The sequence below is a fragment of the Ornithorhynchus anatinus genome, chromosome 2, assembly GCF_004115215.2.
Source record: "Ornithorhynchus anatinus isolate Pmale09 chromosome 2, mOrnAna1.pri.v4, whole genome shotgun sequence".
In the NCBI taxonomy this organism is placed as follows: domain Eukaryota; kingdom Metazoa; phylum Chordata; class Mammalia; order Monotremata; family Ornithorhynchidae; genus Ornithorhynchus; species Ornithorhynchus anatinus.
Window position 1 is genome coordinate 82,132,394 of NC_041729.1, and position 20,367 is coordinate 82,152,760.

At 41.3% G+C, this 20,367-nt stretch overlaps 1 protein-coding gene across 4 annotated transcripts in view; it reads right to left on the bottom strand.

Annotated features, from left to right (window-relative positions):
* Positions 1-20,367, bottom strand: part of UTRN (utrophin) — a 609,179-nt gene that overhangs the window by 380,098 nt on the left and 208,714 nt on the right. For all 4 annotated transcript variants that reach the window (XM_029047836.2, XM_029047843.2, XM_029047848.2 and 1 more), the window contains 7 exons: positions 19,485-19,613; positions 17,532-17,705; positions 13,932-14,087; positions 7,755-7,925; positions 5,389-5,568; positions 2,753-2,881; positions 1,575-1,745 (listed from right to left, as the gene is read on the bottom strand). In XM_029047836.2, the coding sequence (XP_028903669.1) occupies positions 1,575-1,745; positions 2,753-2,881; positions 5,389-5,568; positions 7,755-7,925; positions 13,932-14,087; positions 17,532-17,705; positions 19,485-19,613 (1,110 nt within the window). The remainder of the gene's footprint in view (positions 1-1,574; positions 1,746-2,752; positions 2,882-5,388; positions 5,569-7,754; positions 7,926-13,931; positions 14,088-17,531; positions 17,706-19,484; positions 19,614-20,367) is intronic.

Sequence of the window (20,367 nt, forward strand, 5' to 3'; positions counted from 1 at the left end):
TTCTAGACTGTGAGCTCAGTCTTGGATAGGGTTTGTCTCTATTGCCGAATTGTATTTTCCAAGCACTTAATACACTGCTCTGCACACAGTAAGCGCTCAATAAATACAATTAAATGAATGAATATATATATACACACATACGCACACATATATATCTACACAGTAGGACCAGTGCTATGACAGGGCTAATTGGGACAATTATCTGGGGTCACTCAACTCCTAGCAAGGGATTGCAGACTTCTGCTGCTGAATGGGGAAGAGGGCAGAAGCAGATACACATCTAAATCCAGGTGCCTGGTACTTCCTTGCTTTTTCAACCTTTTCTGCCCTGCTTAGACATTACCGCTCCCACTAGGAGATACAAGACCCCTTAGTGAGCAGGACCCAGCAATTCACTGCAGGTAATCTCCCCAGTTCTCCTGAGTCAGCTCCAGACTCATGTGCAAAGCATTACTGTCCTCTCAGCCAGAGGAGCGAAAGGATTCCAGAAGTGCACAACCAGGGCTGGGCATTGAGAGTTAGCTCCCCTTGATTCTTTTCCCTTTCCTTTCTACTGTGACTTGTGTTTGGGCAACTTCTTGTCACTGGGTGTGCAAAGGCATAGAGTTAGACTACTTAGCTGCTCTGATAATAGGTGTGATGGAAGGAGAGATGAAAATGGCTAAAATGCTCTATTTTATTAATGATGTGCATTTATCTATGGTTCTATTATTTATTTTGATGGTAATGATGCCTGTCTACTTGTTTTGTTTTGTTGTCTGTCTCCCCATTCTAGACTGTGAGCTTGTTGTTAGGTAGGGATTGTCTCTATCTGTTGCCGAACTGTACTTTCCAAGCACTTAGTACTGTGCTCTGCACACAGTAAGCTCTCAATAAATACGATTGAATGAATGAATCATCTGAGCATTTGTTATCCAAATTCTCACTGCATGATTACCCAGAGTTGGCTTTCCTTTACTTCCCATTCAATCCAATCAGTCTACACTGTAAGAGCTCAATAAATACCACTGTTTGGTAAACGTGGTTTTACTTAAATCTTTTATAATTACTAGGGATCTAGTTGGCAAAGGATTTGGGTTGCAATCTTCATTTACTTATACTATGTAGACAAGCAGTGTGGCCTAGTGGAAGGAGTGTCTCCATTGCTGAATTGTAATTTCCAGGTGCTTAGTACAGTGCTCTGCACACAGTAAGCACTCAATAAATACAATTGAATGAATGAAGAGCACAGGACCGGGAGTTAGAGTACTAATCCCAACTTTGCCATTTATTTGCCTGTTGAGTCATCTTGGGCAAGTCACTAACTTCTCTGTGTCTGTTTTCTCATCCTTAAAATGGGAACTTAGTACCTGCTCTCCATCCCTCTTGGGCTGTGTGCCCCAATTTGTAAAATGCATGTTTCATACTCAAAGTACATTGTAATAATACAATAAAAAAACAAAGCTTCACAAGTTAATTCAGGCAAAATAGACTAGTTAAGGATGTGCTGCTTACATAACCCTAAATACAGGCAGTCTGAAAATGCATTTTCATATATGGATTTCATAATGGATGAGAGGAAAATAATTACTCACTTTAGCACTTTTAATGTGTTGGGAAACCTTTTCAAAGTTTCTATTCAGTTCACTTAATTTAGGTTCAACAAGCTCATTGCATGCCACACCACGGCTGTTCATCAGGATAATGGCTTGATCACGGGCATTTTCCACTCGGAGACTAGCATCATCCAGCTCAGATATTAAACGCTAGAAACGCAAGAAAACAAAATTATCATGGGACCAAAGAAAAAAATGCTACTTTAATCCTGCCAAGAATTCTTCTGGTTTTAGCAGAGTTGGCAAACTTGAGCAATTACATAATTTCCTTACACCTTGGCTTTTCCAGCTACAATGAGAATATAAAAAAAAACTTATCCCACAGAAGAATTCAGGGAGTTAATCTTTAGTCAATATATCATACTTATTGAGCACCCCTTGTTTGTAAAGCACTGCACTTAACACTTGGGAAAGCACAGTATAACAGAGTTGGTAGACACATTCCCTGCCCACTACAAGCTTACAGCCCAAGGGGGAGACAAATACTAATATTAATAAATTAAATTATGGATATGTACAATGGGGCTGCTATGGGCCTGAGGAAGGGTGAGTAAAGGGTGCAAATCCTAGTGCAAGGGTGACAGAGAAGGGAAATGGAGAAGTGAAAATGAGGGCTTAGTTGGGGAAGGCCTCACAGAGAAGATGTGTTTTTAATAAGATTTGAAGGTGGTGAGAGTGACTGTCCCATATGGAGAGTGTTCCAGGGCAGAGGTAGGAGGTGGGCAAAAGTTCAGTGGCAAGATAGATGAGATCAAGGTATAGTGAGTAGGCTGGCATTAAAGGAGTGAAGTGTACAGGTTGGGCTATAGTAGGAAATCAGGGAGCTAAGATAGGAACAGGATGGGAAGCATGGGAAAGCAGCATGGTATAGATCACAGGCCTGGGAGTCAGAAAATCATAGGTTCTAATCCCAGCTCCATCACTTGTCTGCTGTGTGGCCCTGGGCAAGTCACTTCACTTCTCTGAGCCTCAGGTACCTCATCTGTAAAATGAGCCCAACATGGAACAGGGACTGTGTCCGACCCAATTTGCTTTCATCCACCCCAGCACTCAGTACAGTGCCTGGCACATAGAAAGCACTTGGAACAGCAATTATTATTATTCTTATTATGAGGGGGCATGGTGATTAAGTTTTTTCAAGCCTATAAGATCGCTACCTTCACAATTTCTTCCCTTTTATTTGCTGGCTTTTTTTCAATTTCATCCAAGAGAGCTTCAGCTTGGTAAAGCCAGGTACTGATGTGAGCAACATTTCCATCAAATATCTCCAGCTGGTTCTGGTGGTTCTGGAAAGACAGCAAAAACAACCTGAGAAAGCCTCCTGCAGCATCACCATAAGCACTCAACTTCAAGGGAAGCAGCATGACCTTGTGGAAAGAGCACAGACCAGGGAGTCAAATGACCTGGGTTCTAACCCCGGCTCTGCCAACTGCTTGCTGTGTAACCTTGGGAAAGTCATTTAACTTCTCTGGGCCTCAGTTCTCCTTTCTCTCTCTTTAGACTGTGACATCCATGCAAGGCTGGGACTCTGTCCAACCTAATTCACTTTTATCTACCCCAGCATTTAGAGCAGTTTGACACAAATACTTAAAGCACTCAACAAATACTATAAAAGAAAAAGGGACCTGCAGAAATGTCAGAGCTCACTGATGATAGAGGAGGGAGACCACTCCCCTAGCTCTGTCTATTAACAACTTGCTGAAATATTGAAATTCAAAGATGTCAGCTTTTCTGACTTTTAAATGTATCCCTGAAGTAATCTGTTCCCCTTTATTCCTCCTCAGAAAGTACAGTGTACTGCAATGCATTTATTGTCATTGACGCCTAATTAAAGTCCCTTCTTTCACAGTATTTTTACATCAGAAAGAATATGTCAAAAAACATAAAGTGGTATTACTAGAGAAAGATAAAGGTAAAGGAAGGGTAAAGGTAAAGTGGCATTACTAGAAAACTCTCTGATGAAGAAAGTAGCAAAGGGAAGGAGACATGATGCAAAAAAAATGTAAAAGATGCAGCAGTTACTACAGTTGAAGACCTGACAAAAATATTTGGTAAAAAAAAAAACAACAGAAGAATTCCTGAGTGGACATAAAAACAATATTTGGAGAGGGTTATTCATTCATTTATTAAATTGTATTTATTGAGAGCTGCATGCAAATGACTATACAGACACATTCCCTGTCCACAATGAGCTTACAGTCCGGGGGGCAGGGCACATCAATACAAATAAATTACAGATAGATAGATAGATAGATACTTATATAGAGATATATAAGTATATATCTACATATATATCTATATATATAAGTGGAGTGGGGAAGAACAAAGGCAACAAGTCAGTGACGCAGAAGGGAATGGGCAAAGAGGAAAAGGGGACTTAGTCTGGGAGGGCCTCTTGGAGGAGATGTGCCTTTGATAAGGCTTTGAAGTGGGGAGAGTAACTGTCTGTCAGATTTGAGGAGGTCAGATGCAGGAAATGGGCCAGGGGCTGGCGGCAAGGCAGGTGAGACCAAGGCACAATGAGAAGTGCAGTCCAATTCTTTGGGGAGGTAATCTACATTAATTCGAGACATGCTAATGGGTTCAATTCTGATCACAGGAGTAGTTCACAGCAATTCACAGATTTTTTTTAAAACCCACTTAATCACATATTAAGTGACCCCACTGTTATAGAAAAAGAATAAATATTGCAAAAGATAAACAAAAATAATAATACTGTATTACCATTACTCTATTACTATTTGCAAGTTATAAATTGACATCTGGCAATGGGGCCAACCTCAATACTCTCTTGGCTTGCATCCCACCAGTGGGACAATGAAGGAGAAAAACTAATTTAATAGCATCCCGACTGTTAAATTGAGCAAATATTTTTTTTTAGGTCTTAGCTGGCTTTTACCATCTTGCAAATTTCTTTGCCCTGTTCATTGTCACAGTTACTACTACAGCACCACCGATGGTCAGAAGAAACATCAGAAGTCTGAAGAGCAGGACAGTGTTTTATGGAGTTGTTTCTAATTTTTATTTAAAAGCATCATCTGCATGCAATCTGCTACATTTTTCAGTCCCTTGGCTTTTGTGCACTAACAAATCTGTTTGGCAAACCCAGGAAATTGTCCATTTTGCTTTTCCTAACTTTATCCATCATTATGAAATGTTAACTAAAAAAAGACAAAACCTTTAGACATTATCCCTGGAAATACTACAAATATAAAAAAAATTATGAAATGGGTTATGTCTCTTTGAAATGAAAAATATAGTCTAATCCAGAGCATTTTACATAGAGCAAAAGTCTATTAAATATCCACCATATATTCATCATCCTAATTTCTAAAAAAAAATGAGAGCAATACTAGAGCTCACACTGTTTTTACTTCATATTATTACACAGTGTACAATAAAGCACTATAATAAATAATTAAAACCATACAAGTCAACTCTCCATAGGAAAATAAATGAATAAAGCCGGTTTGGGGCACAAAAGTCATGATTAGTTTACTCTTTAATAGACTAATTCACCAAGAGTCTCTGCATTCTTTATTTTGATTGATGAAATCAACACATTTACCAAAAAACCCTTCTAGCTCCAGAGAGAATAAAAATGAACAAGCGTCTCCTATCTAGTCAAACTCCATTTTGGCAAAATAAATCACAGGAACTAAATAGTTATTTCAGTTTCTTGCAGTCACCAATTGTAATTTTATTCCTTCATTTTCTTCCTTTTTCCAGAACACACAAATAAGGTGAGACAGAACAAAGAGGACTCATATTTCAAAATCCATGTGTAACTCACCAATAGCGTGTTGCACCAATCTTCAGTCCAGGTGCGGACTCTACTCCATCCAGCATTGAGAACACACAGCTTCTCCTCCAGGATGGTCTCACTACCCTCCACCAAACTCTGGAGAGCTGTGCTGCTCTCTGTGATAGTATTCAAGTCAGCTTTTCTTTTTTCCAGGTCCTTCAGTGTATTCTAAAGCACAAATAAGGAATTCATAAGAATCATTCAGATTTTTAGGTAATGTATACTGTGTTCATAATAACTGTGGTATTTGTCAAGCCCCTGATCTAAACACTGGGATTGAAACAAGGTAGTCAGGTCCCACTTGGGGCTCACAGTGTAAGTAGGAGGAAGAATAAGTACTGAATCCCTATTTTGCAGATGAGAATACTGAGGCTAGGAGAAGCTAAGTGACTGGCCCTAGGTCACACAGCAAACAAGTGGCAGAGTTGGGATAAGAACCCAAGGCCTCTGACTCTCAGGATCATGCTCTTTCCACTAGGCATGCTGCTTCCCAGTATTTCAGGGATAGTCTCTATATGCTTTTTATGAACACAGCCTATCAAAAAAATACCAAATACAACCATTCCACTGAAAGGTGGACTTGAGGATATTTTTTAAATTAGGGTTTTTTAGGTTCTAACCGTCATACATGGTTAGAATCCCATTTTTATACAAGTCCAAGTTCATTTTCTCACATTCAGTTGGAAGCTTAATTCCTTTAAAGAAAAAGGAAGTTAATCAAGAGTGGGCAAAAGGGTTAGTTTACATGGAAGTCACCACATTTTCTGTGCCTTCAAGAGAAAGGTGAAAATTGTTTGGGTTAAAACAAAAAATATGATAGAATGAAACATTAATTTTAGGTTTAATTTAAGGTTCAATTTCAATAACATAATACTGAATGTACATTCAACATTTAATTTCACTACTGGAACACCTTTGTGTTACTGCTGAAGTAAACCTCATGTAGTTTTCACAGAATTCACATAAACATGTAGACAATAATAGTTCAATATAACCCATAATAATAATAATAATAATAATGATTTGATTGAGGCAGAAGATATAGAAGCAGTCAAGGAACTCATATAAGATCCATTCTGATCAACTCGTATATAAGGAGAGACACAGAGAGAGAATGTCTAGAGAATATATCCAATCTACTGAGCCCTGATTCTATACCTTTTTAAGTGGAAGCTTTCCCAAGCATTTTTTTTTTAAATCTCATGCGTAGTGAATTTATATCCTACTGGAAAATACAGTCACACTTCAGTGGAGTCTTATCTTATCACTTATCACTCACCTCTGAAACCTAAGCCAGCTAATAACATTCCTCCATAGTTCAGTGAATGTTCAAGTCTCTTTTCAAATGTAAACAAAGTGTGTATACTCACACACACACACACACACACATATGCTTTGTGCAGTTCCTGAATTCTCTCAGATGATCATTTGACTGCTGTAACTCCAAATACTTCATATGAATAACCACATGCACGTGCATGCAAATACACACACAAACACATAATACACATAGCAGTTCAGGTAAAAGAAAAAAAAATTTCCCAAACAACTCCTGTACAAAAAAAAAGATACTAGTCAGTGACACTACTGCAATTAGCAAATCTTAAAAAATAAAAGAAAAAAGCTACTAAACATAACGACTCAACCTGAGGACTTTGAATACACTTAGTATATAGGAATGTAAGTAAATGGTTTCCATGTAACACCATATTATTCATTGTGCTTAAAATGCCAATTAGCATTTAAAACAAGATTCTAAGCCTCTGCTTCAAATCCTTACATTACGCTACTCATTCCTATTTTCATCCTCCCCTGTATTCCTGGCCAATCCCTTGGATGAACCAGTGGCACCTTCTTTACCAGACTTTTCTGTCCATTTTTTCCATTCATCACTCCATGCTTTATTATCTCAGGCTTCTAAGCTCTCATCCCACATGCTAATTATCCTTGCTGAAAAACACTTCAAAACCCATCTCTCCCAAAAACACCTTTCCAGACAGTTTAGAAAATAAGCATGCATGATGGCCATCCTTATTCCCTTCGCCACTACAAAAGGTATTTTTAATCAATTAATCAGTAGCACTTATTGAACAACAGGACTAAAAAGGAATTGGAAGATATGATCCCCGCCCTCAAGGAGCATACAGTCCAAAAAGAGAGAGAGACATAAATTAATTTGATAAGATCAATGTGAGTAAAGTATATCTCACAAAACATCCATAATATGCTCCTCAAAATGTGGCTTTTTATAAATAGCTGTACCGTGGGATGCCTTCCCATACACTTACATGCATTGTCTTACCATTGATCTGAAAACAGCTCTATTATAAAACACTTACTTATAAGCCACTTACTTTAGCCCAGGCAATTTCTGAATCCAAGTCGGAAACCGAACCCTCTGCAGTGGACTTCTGGACTAACTCAGCCTCAGTAACAGATAGCCAATCAGACAAGGAGGCCACTTCTTTCTTAATTTTCCGGGCTAACTGTGAAGCACGCTCCAAATCTTGTTTTCCTTCTGTCACCTACAAAAACAGTACTTCAAGTTAAAACCAGTTCCATTCCAAATAATCAGACAACTTTCTGTTCCCCCGGATCATCCATTCATTGACCCAGTCACAGCCCTCTTGGTTCCCCATGAAAACAATGTTTGTTCTATATCCCTCTTTTGCAGGACTGGTGACAATCTGCCATACTGTAACACTTGGAGAAATGTAACACTTGGGGAATCTTGCTGAATTTTCTAAAGCTCTCTAAGTTAATGTTGGTATTTGTTAAGCGCTTACTATGTGCAGAGCACTGTTCTAAGCGCTGGGGTGGACACAGGGGAGTCAGGTTGTCCCACATGGGGCTCACAGTCTTAATCCCCATTTTTTACAGATGAGGGAACTGAGGCACAGAGAGGTTAAGTGACTTGCCCACAGTCACACAGCTGACAAGTGGCAGAGCTGGGATTCGAACTCATGAGCCCTGACTCCAAAGCCCGTACTCTTTCCACTAGCCACGGTATACATTCACATATTTAAACATTCATCTGTATACAATGTAAAATATATGCATATATGCAGCAATATGAGAGAAAGAGAGTAATGCTATCACATCCCAATTAGCACTCTGAATGCCTGAAAGCTAAAGTTTCCCATAGGAAGTAATGCATAATGCACTAATATATCCACAAAGTCCAACAACTGACCAAAATGTGGTATATAAATATTTAAAAAGACAGACACACAATATATATAGTTACAAGATCAAACAGCAATGTAAATATGTACCAACAAAAGGTTTTGCATTTTTAATGTAAACATTTGTAAATATTTAATTTTCAGAAGTGTTATCTTTCAAACCCTGTTCAGCAAAAGGCATCTTCAGCTAATATACTGGAGATATGCTAAATTGAATGAGTTTTACTCACTTTATTCAAGTCAGTCAAAATACTCTAAAGGTTGAAGAGGAAAGAAAAGGAGATGCGTAAGCCAAAATTTACTTTGCAGCATTATCTCCAAATGAGAGACTGCTCTGAGTAATACTGGCACTAAAATTCAATTGTAATATTCATTCATTCAACCATATTTACTAAGCGTTTACTGTGTGCAAAGCACTGGAAGCAGCGTGGCTCAGTGGAAAGAGCCCGGGCTTGGGAGCCAGAGGTCATGGGTTCTAATCCCGGCTTCACCACTTGTCAGTTGTGTGACTTTGGGCAAGTCACTGCACTTCTCAGTGCTTTAGTTACCTCATCTGTAAAATGGGGATTAAGACTATGAGCCCCATGTGGGACAACCTGATTACCTTGTATCCCCCCAACACTTAGAAGAGTGCTTTGCACATAGTAAGTGCTTAACAAATGCCATTATTATTGTTATTATTATTAAGCCCTTGGAAAGTACAATTCGGCAACAGATAGAGACATTCCCTACTCAACAACAGGCTCACAGTCTAGAAGGGAGACAGACAACAAAACAAATAGGCATCAATACCATCAAAATAGATAAATAAAATCATAGATATATACACATCATTAATAAAATAGAGAAATAAATATGTACAAATATACACAAGTGCTGTGGGGCAGGGAAGGGGGTAGAGCAGAGGGAGGAAATAGGGGCAATAGGGAGGAGGAGCAGAGGTAAAGGGGGCATAGTCTGGGAAGGCCTCTTGTAAGGTGAGCTCTCCATAGGGCTTTGAAGAAGGGAAGAAAGCTAGTTTGGAGGATGAGAGGAGGGACGGCATTCCCCAGGCCAGAGGTAGGAAGTGGGCCAGAGGTTGGTGGCGGGACAGGCGAGAACAAGGCACAGTGAGGAGGTGAGCAGTAGAGAAGTGGGTGTGCCGGCTGGGCTGTATAGGGAGAGAAGGGAGGTGAGGTAGGAGGGGGCAAGGTGATGGAGAGCTTTGAAGCCAAGAGTGAGGAGTTTTTGTTTCATGCGAAGGTTGATAGGCAACCACTGGAGATTTTGGAGGAGGGGAGTGACATGCCCAGAGAGTTTCTGTAGAAACATAATCCAGGCAGCAGAGTGAAGTATAGACTTAAGCGGGGAGAGACAGGAGGATGGGGGATCAGAAAGAAGGCTGATGCAGTAATCCAGTCGGGGTATGATGAGAGATTGTACCAACAAGGTAGCGGTTTGGATGAAAGGAAAGGGCAGATCTTGGTGATGTTGTAAAGGTGAGAGCAGTAGGTTTTGGTGACGGATTGGATGTGTGGGGTGGATGACAGCACGGAGTCAAGGATGATACCAAGGTTGCAGGCTTGTGAGACGGGAAGGATGGTAGTGCAGTCCAAAGTGACAGGAAAGTCAGGGAGAGGACAGGGTTTGGGAAGGAAGATAAGGAGCTCAGTCTTGGACATGTTAGTTTCAGATGGCAGGCAGACTTCCAGGTGGAGATGTGCTGAAGGGAGGAGGAGATACAAGCCTGGAGGGAGGGAGAGAGAACAGGAGAGGAGATGTAGATTTGAGTGTCACCTGAATAGAGATGATAGTTGAAGCCATGGGAGCAAATGAGTTCACCAAGGAAGTGAGTATAGATGGAGAACAGAAGGGGACCAAGAACTGACCCTTGAGGAACCCCTACAGTAAGGGGATGGGAGGGAGAGGAGGAGCCGGTGAAGGACACTGAGAATGAATGGCCAGAGAGATAAGAGGAAAACCAGGAGAGGATGGAATCCATAAAGCCAAGGTTGGATAATGTGTTGAGGAGAAGGGGATGGTAAACAGTGTAAAAGGCATCTAAAAGGTCATGGAGGATTAGGATAGAGTAGGAGCCATTGGATTTGGCAAGAAGGAGGTCATGGGTGACCTTTGAGAGGACAGTTTCGGTGTAGTGGAAGGGACGGAAACCAGATTGGAGGGGGTCCAGGAGAGAGTTGAGTTGAGGAATTCGAGGCAGCTAGTGTAGATAACTCGCTCTAGGAGTTTGGAAAGGAAGGATAGGAGGGAGATAGGGTGATAACTGGAAGGGGCAGTGGGGACAAGAGAGGATTTTTTTTAGGATGGGGGAGACGTGGGAATGTTTGAAGGCAGAGCAATAATGAGCTAAAAAAGAAGGTAATAAGCAGGGTTCTTGAAGGGATAAGAATCCTCAGTGATGTGGTTTCTGAATATCATCTTTTAGACTGAGAGCCCATTGTTTGGCAGGGACTGTCTCTATCTGTTGCCAAATTGTACATTCCAAGTGCTTAGTATAGTGCTTTGCACACAGTAAGCGCTCAAATATGATTCAATGAATGAACAGAAGGCAAAAATACTGGGACGACTGCAGCTGTTTGATGATGGCAGAAGCAGAGAGCTGTTCAAAAAGCCCTTTTCTATCCACTTACCTTTTTCTTTGGCTGGTGTTTGTTCTCCTATTGATGGCTATTGACATTTACTAAGCATTTCTTGTACACTTCCCCCCCAGATATCAAAAGGTATGAGGTAAAAAAGCAGATTCACATTTATGTGGAAGCAACTAAACTATCCCCCAAATCATTAGGAGAATTGATGAATTCTAATACTGTGATGCCAAATACATTATATATAAAGTTGGCTGGTACCTTCCAAGAACATATATTGTAGCTGTATTACATATAAAATAGATCAAAAATGCACATGGCATGAGTCTTAAGGACTTTATGGTGTGTTTTTTTAATTTTGGAGAAAAATCAGACAATCTGATTTTAGAAGTGACTCAATATCATTTTCAGATATCAGGATCTGGTATCAAGAAATAGAAGATCATTTATTAAAGATATTATAATGGTAAATTTGCTTGATAAGGTGAGCTACCTGATTCTGGATAACATATTGAACCAAAATGTGATTTGCATGACTGCAATACCTCTGATTGCAATATCATAATGACAAAGCTTTGTTGCCAAGATTTTAAGAACTAGGACAAAAATAATTTGCTTCTGAATTAATACAACTTACACTGGGTTCTTTTCAGCATTACTTATTCTCATCCATATATTTTAAGAAGTAGTGAGCATGGAGTCAGCAACCTGCAATTTAGAATCATTCTAATAGATATTCCTAGAACACTGGACACCATTAAGGCTTTAAGGCTGGCTGACCAGAATGTCTTACACACATATATATATTTCTATTAATAGGAATAAAACACCCGAGAATATGTATTTCAGATGAAACCTGCCATTAAAGTTAGTTGACTTCAAACCTATAGTATAATTTCACACCAGAAAATCTATAATTGCGTAAAAATGCAGTGCCTATTGAGTCTTACTGATATATAAAATGACAGCAGAAACAATTTTTCCCTGGGCTATATAAGACTTCATCTTATTTCTTCTGGGTATTTTTAATATTCATAAACTGGTGCAAGATACAAAACAACTTCCAATCTAGTTTTGCAATAGTGCCCAACCTATTTCAATTTCCCAATTCCTGGCTTCAAGGCAAAGATTCTCAAATGAATCAAGGCATTTAGCTTTTGGATCCAGCCAGCTGCTGAATGTAAATGGCTTAACAGCTCCTTTCCCTGTGGATCTTCCAAAATGGCTAAATTATGGATGCCTCTTGGAGGGATTTAAAACCATTTCCTGACTGTGGGACTTCCTTCCAACTTGATGCTTTGCCTTACCGCGCAATTCCAGAACTGCTCTTTGGGTTAAGCACTGGTTTAGATATCTGGGGACTATGAATGTTGACTCCCAGCTGCAGCACTAACTTGGCATTGTGATTTTAGGCAAGTTAGTTAAATGTGTCCTCAATTGTCTAATCTAATGGTAAGAGAACTGGAGGGAGAAGGAGCTTACTCTAGACTGTAAACTCGTTGTAGGCCAGGAACATGTCTACCAACTCTTTTGTACTGTACTCTCACAAGCACTTAGGATAGTGGACTGCAAACAGTAAGCACTCAATAAATACAATTGATAGACTGAGAAGCAGCGTGGCCTAGTAGAACAAGTGATGGGCTAGGGAGTCAGAGGACCTGGCATTTAATCCCAGTTAAACCACTTGCCTGCTATGTGACCTTGGGCAGGTCACATAATTCATCTATCCTCGGTTGTCTCCCCCCTAGACTGCAAGCGTGCTGTGGGCAGAAAATGTGTCTGTTTATTGTTATATTGCACTCTCCCATGGACTTAGTACGGTGCTCTGCACACAGTGTTCTGCACTCAAATACGATTGAATGATTAAATGAATAAAATGGGGATTAAATACCTGTTCTCCCTCCCCTTTGAATGTAAGCCCCTTGTGTGACAGGGACTATGCCTGATCTGATTATCTTATATCAACCCCAGTCCTTAGTTAGGGAGGAAAGTTTATGGCCTTGAAATGAGTAAAATAGAAGCTATTTAAATGTTTAGTGTAAATCGTAATGTTGGCTACATGTATGTCATCTTTTAAGTCTCAAGAAAGGGGTATAAACTCAGTTCTTCCAGACACATTTTTCGACCAAATTTTTTTAAAGATCAAGAGCTGCCAGGGAATTCAAGACCATTCTTTGGAAAGTGCACATCTATCCAGATGGAACATGCTGGAATAATAATGTTGGTATTTGTTAAGCGCTTACTATGTGCAGAGCACTGTTCTAAGCACTGGGGTAGATACAGGGTCATCAGGTTGTCCCACGTGAGGTTCACAGTTAATCCCCATTTTACAGATGAGGGAACTGAGAGACAGAGAAGTGAAGTGACTTGCCCACAGTCACACAGCTGACAAGGGGCAGAGCCAGGATTCGAACTCGTGACCTCTGACTCCGATGCCCAGGCTCTTTCCACTGAGCCACGCTGCTTCAACGGCTACATCCACAGTATCAGACAAGGGGCTGATACTACAAGGTGAAACATCCTTAATGTAAAGTTCGTCAGGTACTTGAAGCCCTGCATTATGGGAGAACTGTGTTTATGCACTAAAACATTCACTTTAATGCTAAGATAACATGAACTGTAAAAAAAAAAAAAAAGAGCAGCCAAAGTTATGTATATGCTTCAAAGTTAAACTGTATATTCTTCTGTAAATTAAAGATTCTTTAAACATATGAAGACGTGTTGGTTCGTTTGCAGAAAAAAAATAGTTCATTTTCCTAACCTGTGCCCCCAGGTCATTATAGAGGAACTTCAGAGCAGTTAGCTGTTCATCCATCCCTTTCGGATTGTCCGTTTGCTGCTTCTGGACAATCTGCCTTCCTGTTTTGATTACAGTCTCCACTTCAAGCTTAACCTCACTCAATGTTTTATAGAGTTTCTGAAAACAGAAGAAAAATACATGTTATAGTGAGCAGTTACCATAACCAGTCATTTAGATGACATAAAATTTCCTGGGATTGCTAAAAACTGAATATCTAGGTCCCAAAGTATGTTTTACCTTTCTTCGGTTTAAGAGTTAGGTTGAAACCAGATTGAAGTGTTAAATAAACCTAAGTCAAAAAATGAACAGTGTAAAATGAAATGATGGACTTAGGAAACAAGATGTTCTTAAAGCTAAATGTTACTGAGTGTCATAAAAAACATTTGCTGTTAATGTCCTTTTGTAAATAATGGCTATCATTCACGAACTTGGTAGAGTTTTCTATAACCTGTTCTAAATGATATAACAATATGTGGACCAACAATGAGAAAATAAAACACATCCATAAAGTGAACGCTCACTAGAAAGAACAAAACAGCATGGGAAAGTATTTTTTAAATCAAAGCTATTTTGGCTAAATGTCTTGACACTTTTCATAATCACTAACATGCCTAAAATAAAACCAAGGTATTATCTATCAAAGAGATACATGAATTTCAGTTTGTGCTACAGCTATTGGGAGCTTTAGCCACTAGACCTATTATCATTTCACACTCAGGCCATGAACAACTCTCACCTGTTGAAGTCAAAACCTCAAGTTCCTAGAAAGAGTTGAGGAGAGCACCTCAGAAATTGCTATCCTGTGATATCTGTACTTGTGTAAATATAAATACAAAGCCTTAGATGTGCACATAATAGTTTTAACTATAATCATTTTTTTCCATCATCAAATCCTCAATAGATATTTGCATATTCTTACACTCATGACTACCAACTCTGCTATACTGTACTCTCCCAAGTGCCCAGTACATTGCTTTGCACACAGTAAGTACTCAATAAATACAACTGCCTTAACTCTGCCCTCTCCTCCGCCAGGCAAAGCTTCTTCTCCTCCCTCATCGACACCCATGCCCATCACCCCCACCGATTGTTCCGGACCTTTAACTCTCTCCTTAGGCCCCCTGTTCCTCCCCCTCCCCCATCTCTCACCCCTAATGATCTGGCCACCTATTTCTTCACGAAAATCAACACGATCAGGTCTGAGCTCCCCAAAGTCACCCCTCCGCCTCTCCCCTCCCCCCCAACAACCCCCTCCCCTACTTTCCCATCCTTCCCTGCAGTATCCTCAGAGGAGATCTCCTCCCTCCTCGCAAGTGCCACCCCCTCCACCTGCGCCTCGGACCCCATTCCCTCTCACCTTCTTAAAACCATCGCCCCTGCCCTCCTCCCTTCCTTAACTTCTATTTTTAACCACTCAATCTCCAAGGGCTCCTTCCCCTCTGCCTTCAAACACGCCCACGTCTCCCCCATCCTAAAAAAACCCGCTCTTGACCCCACTTCCCCCTCCAGTTATCGTCCTATCTCCCTACTACCCTTCCTTTCCAAAATCTTAGAACGAGTCGTCTACAATCGATGCCTAGAATTCCTTAACTCCCATTCTCTCCTAGACCCCCTCCAATCTGGCTTCCGTCCCCTCCACTCTACCGAGACTGCTCTCTCTAAGGTCACCCATGACCTCCTTCTTGCCAAATCCAATGGCTCCTACTCCATTCTGATCCTCCTTGACCTCTCTGCTGCCTTTGACACTGTCGACCATCCCCTCCTCCTCCATACCTTATCCCACCTTGGCTTCACGGACTCTGTCCTCTCCTGGTTCTCCTCTTACCTCTCTGGCCGATCATTCTCGGTCTCCTACGCTGGAGCCTCCTCCCCCTCCCATCCTTTAACTGTTGGAGTTCCTCAAGGGTCAGTTCTTGGCCCTCTTCTGTTCTCCATTTACACTCACTCCCTCGGTGAACTCATCCGCTCTCACGGCTTTGACTACCATCTCTACGCAGATGACACGCAGATCTACATCTCCGCCCCTGTCCTCTCCCCCTCCCTTCAGGCTCGCATCTCCTCCTGCCTCCGGGACGTCTCCACCTGGATGTCGGCCCGCCACCTAAAACTCAACATGAGCAAGACTGAGCTCCTCATCTTCCCTCCCAAGCCCGGTCCGCTCCCAGACTTCTCCATCACCGTGGATGGCACGACCATCCTTCCCGTCCCGCAGGCCCGCAATCTCGGTGTCATCCTTGACTCGTCCCTCTCGTTCACCCCACACATCCTATCCGTTACCAAGACCTGCCGGTTTCACCTCTACAATATCGCCAAGATCCGCCCTTTCCTCTCCACCCAAACGGCTACCTTACTATTACGGGCTCTCGTTATATCCCGGCTAGACTACTGTGTCAGCCTTCTCTCTGACCTCCCTTCCTCCTCTCTCGCCCCGCTCCGGTCTATTCTTCACTCCGCTGCCCGGCTCATCTTCCTGCAGAAACGATCTGGGCATGTCACTCCCCTTCTTAAACAACTCCAGTGGTTGCCTATCGACCTCCGCTCCAAACATAAACTCCTCACTCTAGGCTTCAAGGCTCTCCATCACCTTGCCCCTTCCTACCTCTCCTCCCTTCTCTCTTTCTACCGCCCACCCCGCACGCTCCGCTCCTCTGCCGCCCACCTCCTCGCCGTCCCTCGGTCTCGCCTATCCCGCCGTCGACCCCTGGGTCACGTCCTCCCACGGTCCTGGAACACCCTCCCTCCTCACCTCCGCCAAACTGATTCTCTTTCCCTCTTCAAAACCTTACTTAAAAATCACCTCCTCCAAGAGGCCTTCCCAGACTGAGCTCCTCTTCCCCCTCTACTCCCTCTGCCATCCCCCCTTTACCTCTCCGCAGCTAAAGCCTCATTTTCCCCTTTTCCCTCTGCTCCTCCACCTCTCCCTTCCCATCCCCACAGCACTGTACTCGTCCGCTCAACTGTATATATTTTCGTTACCCTATTTATTTTGTTAATGAATTGTACATCGCCTTGATTCTATTTAGTTGCCATTGTTTTTACGAGATGTTCTTCCCCTTGACGCTGTTTAGTGCCATTGTTCTTGTCTGTCCGTCTCCCCCGATTAGACTGTAAGCCCGTCAAACGGCAGGGACTGTCTCTATCTGTTGCCGACTTGTTCATCCCAAGCGCTTAGTACAGTGCTCTGCACATAGTAAGCGCTCAATAAATACTATTGAATGAATGAATGAATGAATTGATTGATTTTTGCCTATACATAACCAGAGTAGGTTATGACTTGAGCAGAATTCAGTAGATATGTGATATAATAGTCCTTAAAAAATTTGCTTAGGTTATAAAAATTTTTTACTACCACCATGCAATAATTTGAGTATATTCCATGACTTTTAGATAGGGCTCAACCTTAACCCTCACTTAAAGTTAACTAAAAATTTACTGTACTGCACATGCATCACATACATAAGGCCTCAGTGTTTTGATTGTGCACAAAAATCTGGGAAACATTTGATAAAATTTGTATTACAGAAAAGCATTATTCCATATGATGGAATTATCTCATCTTACCATACATCTGTCCAAGTGAGTCTGGATTACATCTGGATCAGTGTCCTTAACATCCAGAACATGGAGTTCTGCTTTTACCCCATCTAGAACTCGCTTGCAATCAAGCATGCGCTGTTCAAAATTAGCAGGCTTCTGGAAAAGCTGGTACTTTGTGAACACTTCACGAAGTTTCCTCTGTTCACGATGTGAATGTTAATAAAAAATCAATAAAACATCAATTTCCATTCCTAATTCTTAAGTACTACAACATCAACTATACACTACTTCAGAGAAGCTATTCTGGAATTCTAAATTTAAGCTTTGAAGATATAAAATTTAAAAAGTGAAGAAAAGGGAAGGAATGGGGGTTTGCCTTTTTTTTAATGTGGGTGGGAAGGAGAGAGTCATTAATCCTACCAAAGCAAGAAAACATGAGTCTCATTTGGAGAATTTGATCCCTAGTGGGTGAACAGCCAGCTGTGCTGAAAGTAAGTAAAACAAAAATTCTAAGGCTATAGACGACAGCCTTTAAATGTCTACAACCAGGTAACTTGAATGGTTTGGGTTCAAGGGAAGAGTTAGGCCAATTTCATTAGAATTCAGATCTCTCATTCTTAGATATCAGTTCTAGAAGTGCCATTTACTGCATCTAGGACCTCTCTGGTGTTAATTTACAGTAACATAAACGGAAGAGTTAATTAAAATGAACATTTGTTCTTATCCTCTGCCATTTCCCCAATCTGAAATTAATTTTAATGTCTGTTTCCCCTTCTAAGCTCCTTGTGGGTAGGGACCTATCTAGTGTATTGTACTTTCCTAAGTACTTAGTACAGGGCTCGGCAAGCAATAAGTTCTCAATAAATACAACTGATTGCCTGACTAAAGGTTAATTGCATATTAATTGAAACCAGATCTTAATTTTGCTTACTCCTCCTTTTTATCATAATAATAATAATAATAATAATCATGATGGTACTTGTTAAATGCTTACTATGTGCCAGGCACTGAATACTAAGCACTGGGATAGATACAAGATAATCTGTTTGGACATATTCCCTGTCCCATATGGGGCTCACAGTCTAAATCAGAGGGAGGAGGATTTAATCCCATTTCACAGATAATTGAGACATAGACAAGTTAAGTGACTTACCCAAGGTCAAAGTCGTAGAGCAAGCTTGTTGTGAGCAGGCAATCTGTTTATTGTTATATTGTACTCTCTCAGGTGCTTAGTACAGTGCTCTGCACATAGTAAGTGCTCAATAAATACCACTGACTGTCAGCAGATAAATGGCAGGAATGGGATTAGATTCTAAGTACTCTGACTCCCGGGCCCTTGCTTTTTCCATTAGGCCATGCTGTTCCTCTTCAAAACTTTTTAACTCCACTTGAAAATTAAAAATGTTTCCTAACCCCTAACTCCTCAAAAAACAGCAATGCAGTGCATTACCGGTGTTTTACTGTGTAATGGTGTTCGGCATGGCACGAGGGGCCTTATGCAACCCTGAATACTCACAGAAGATGAGTTGACATGGTAAAAAATCCCCTAATTAATCAATTCAGAATGCAATATTCCATAAGAACTCAAAAACTGCATCCTCGTTTTCATCCCAATGAAATGGGATTTTCAGCTAGTGTGTTTATCATAGATTTCTCAGAACAATTGGAAAACGTTAGGTTGAGGTAATGCAGACAAATTTTCTGGCCCTGAAAGTGAGTCCTTAGGCTGGCAGACATGCAGACATCACAGTTCCCAGGACTGAGGTGCAATTTGTGGTGCTGGTTCAAGAAATGTTCTCTCTCTGCCCAGGAAGTTTCCTGCACACTGGGGCTAACATTAAATGTTAGATTTGCCCCATGCAAATTTGGGTCAGAAACACTCTTTTTGCCCCATACCTTTTTGGCCAATAAGTGCCCTGCTAACCCAAGCCAAAAATCTTATTTAAAAAGTCATAAGTAATTTAAGTGTCCTTTTACCTGTAACACATCCAGCTGACTGCCTCCTCGAGGGCTTCTGCCTTCTGGAGTGGATGGTACTTGGGATCGCACACTTCTCCTCAGCTCCTCTAGTGTTAGCTCATGGGATGAAATCTCTGCTTGAATTTTCTAGAAAACAGTTACAAGGAGATAGAAGAGCACAGGGAAAAAGAATGTGAGAAAAGGAAAATAAGAGCGCCTAGTTGCATAAAGACTTATATCCCACACCCTAGCACTTGGGTTAATGACAGTTCTGTGTTCGACGGGAAAAAGGAAGATGAAAGATTGTCTAGTGGCAGGGCTGACCCTAGAGCAAGGTAAACTGGACAATGATCTCAAAGCCATGGCCTAATGGAAGAAGCGGCACCGCCTAGTGGATTGAGCATGGGCCCGGGACTCAGAAGAACACTTGTCTGCTGCGTGACCTTGAACAAATCAACTATACTTCTCTGTACCTCAGTTACCTCATCTGTAAAATGGGGATTAAGATTGTGAGCCCCATATGGAACAAGAACTGCATCCAAACCAATTTATTTGTATCCACCCCAGCACTTAGTATAGTGTCTGGCACATAGTAACTACCTAACAAATACCACAATTATTATTACTCTGCTGGTCTGATGGTAATTGGTGGTGCAGGGCCAATTTTGACCCAGAGCCAAAGCTGATGGAGTTGATTCTGGGGGAACAGGCAGCCAGGGGCAGCAGTTTAAAGGACAGAAGCCCCCACCTGAGCTGGGACAGGTGGTTTCAAATTGCCAGTTCATCCTGAGCTGCCTATGGTCAGTTCTGGTTGAGCACCAAGTGATTGGGGTGGGCTGCAGGTCGATGTAGTAAAGGGAACACTTGACCTAAGTTGTTTTCTCTTTTTAGTTTTTTCCCA